General features: G+C 72.6%; 1 protein-coding gene across 1 annotated transcript; it reads right to left on the reverse strand.

Annotated features, from left to right (window-relative positions):
• Positions 1 to 658: 658 nt before the first annotated feature.
• On the reverse strand, positions 659 to 1,198 carry TRNP1 (TMF1 regulated nuclear protein 1). The gene has a single exon (XM_066982797.1). It carries the CDS (start codon positions 1,196 to 1,198, stop codon positions 659 to 661), a length of 540 nt encoding a protein of 179 aa, XP_066838898.1.

Here is a 1,198-nt window from a genome sequence, read left to right on the forward strand (position 1 = left end):
TACACACCTGCCCTGCACACCCAAGGACCCCAGACCCTGCAGGGTCCCTCAAGCACTCCAAACCCCATAGGGTCCCCCAGGGACCCCCACCACCCATTTTCCTCAGGACACCCCAAAGTCCCCAGACCCTGCTGGGTCCCCTGGAGCACCCCAATCCCACCAGATCCCCTAAAGGCCCCATAGGGTCTTCCCCCATCACACTCAGGCCACCCTCGCGGAACCCAGACCCTGCTGGGTTCCCCCATCCCATAGATTTCCCTCAAGACCCCTGCAGGTTCCCCCCACCTCACAGACCTCCCCCATCCCCTACAGGTCCCCCCCCACCCCTTAAGGCTTCCTCCATCCCCTGCAGGTTTCCCCTACCCCCCTAAACCCTCCAACACCCCAAATCCTCCATCGTCCCCACCCCCCAGAACCCCGACTCCCCAAGATCCCCCCCCCAGCCTCCCTCAATACCCCTGCAGGTCCACCCCACCCCGTAAGACTCCCCAACACCCCAAATCCTCCATCCTCCCCCAGACCCCCAAGATCCCCCCACCCTCCCCCAAGCCCCCCTTTGGGCACCCCCTTCCCCACCCAACCGCCCCCCCCTTTACCCCCCACCCCCTTTAGAGCCCCCCCACCCCTTTTATCTCCCCCCCAACCCCCCCCCACCCCTTTAAGCGGGGCTGCGGGGGGCTGCGGGCAGGCGGCAGGCGGCGGAGCGGCGGCTGCGGGGGGCCGCCCAGGGCACGCAGCTGCGGAGCGCCCGGGCGGCGGCGAGCAGCGGGGCCGAGCGGAGGCGAGAGCGGCGCCGGAGCCCCTTCTGCAACCTCTGCCCTTGGGCTGCCAAAGCCAGCTGGGCTTGAGCGACCCCGGCCCCCAAACGGCCCAGGGTCTCGGCCCTGGCGGCCAGGCGCAGCTCGGCGTGGCGCAGGGCGCAGTGCACCTGCAGCACCCGGCCCTCCAGCTCCGCCGCCGCCCTCCGGCGCCCCTCGGCCGCCACCAAGCGCCGCCGAGCCGCCGCCAGCTCCCCCGAGCCGCCGCCGCTCGGGGCCGGTGGGGCCGGTGGGGCCGGTGGCGGTGCCGGGGAGGACGCTGCGGTGCGCGGGGAGTTGGGGCTGAGCTCCCGGTGCCGCTCGGCCGCCGGTGCTGGGGGTGGCGGTGCCGGGGGTGCCGGGGCCGGGGCCGGTGCCGGTTCCGCCGCTGGTGTCGCCAT

Source organism: Anser cygnoides, chromosome 24, assembly GCF_040182565.1.
Source record: "Anser cygnoides isolate HZ-2024a breed goose chromosome 24, Taihu_goose_T2T_genome, whole genome shotgun sequence".
In the NCBI taxonomy this organism is placed as follows: domain Eukaryota; kingdom Metazoa; phylum Chordata; class Aves; order Anseriformes; family Anatidae; genus Anser; species Anser cygnoides.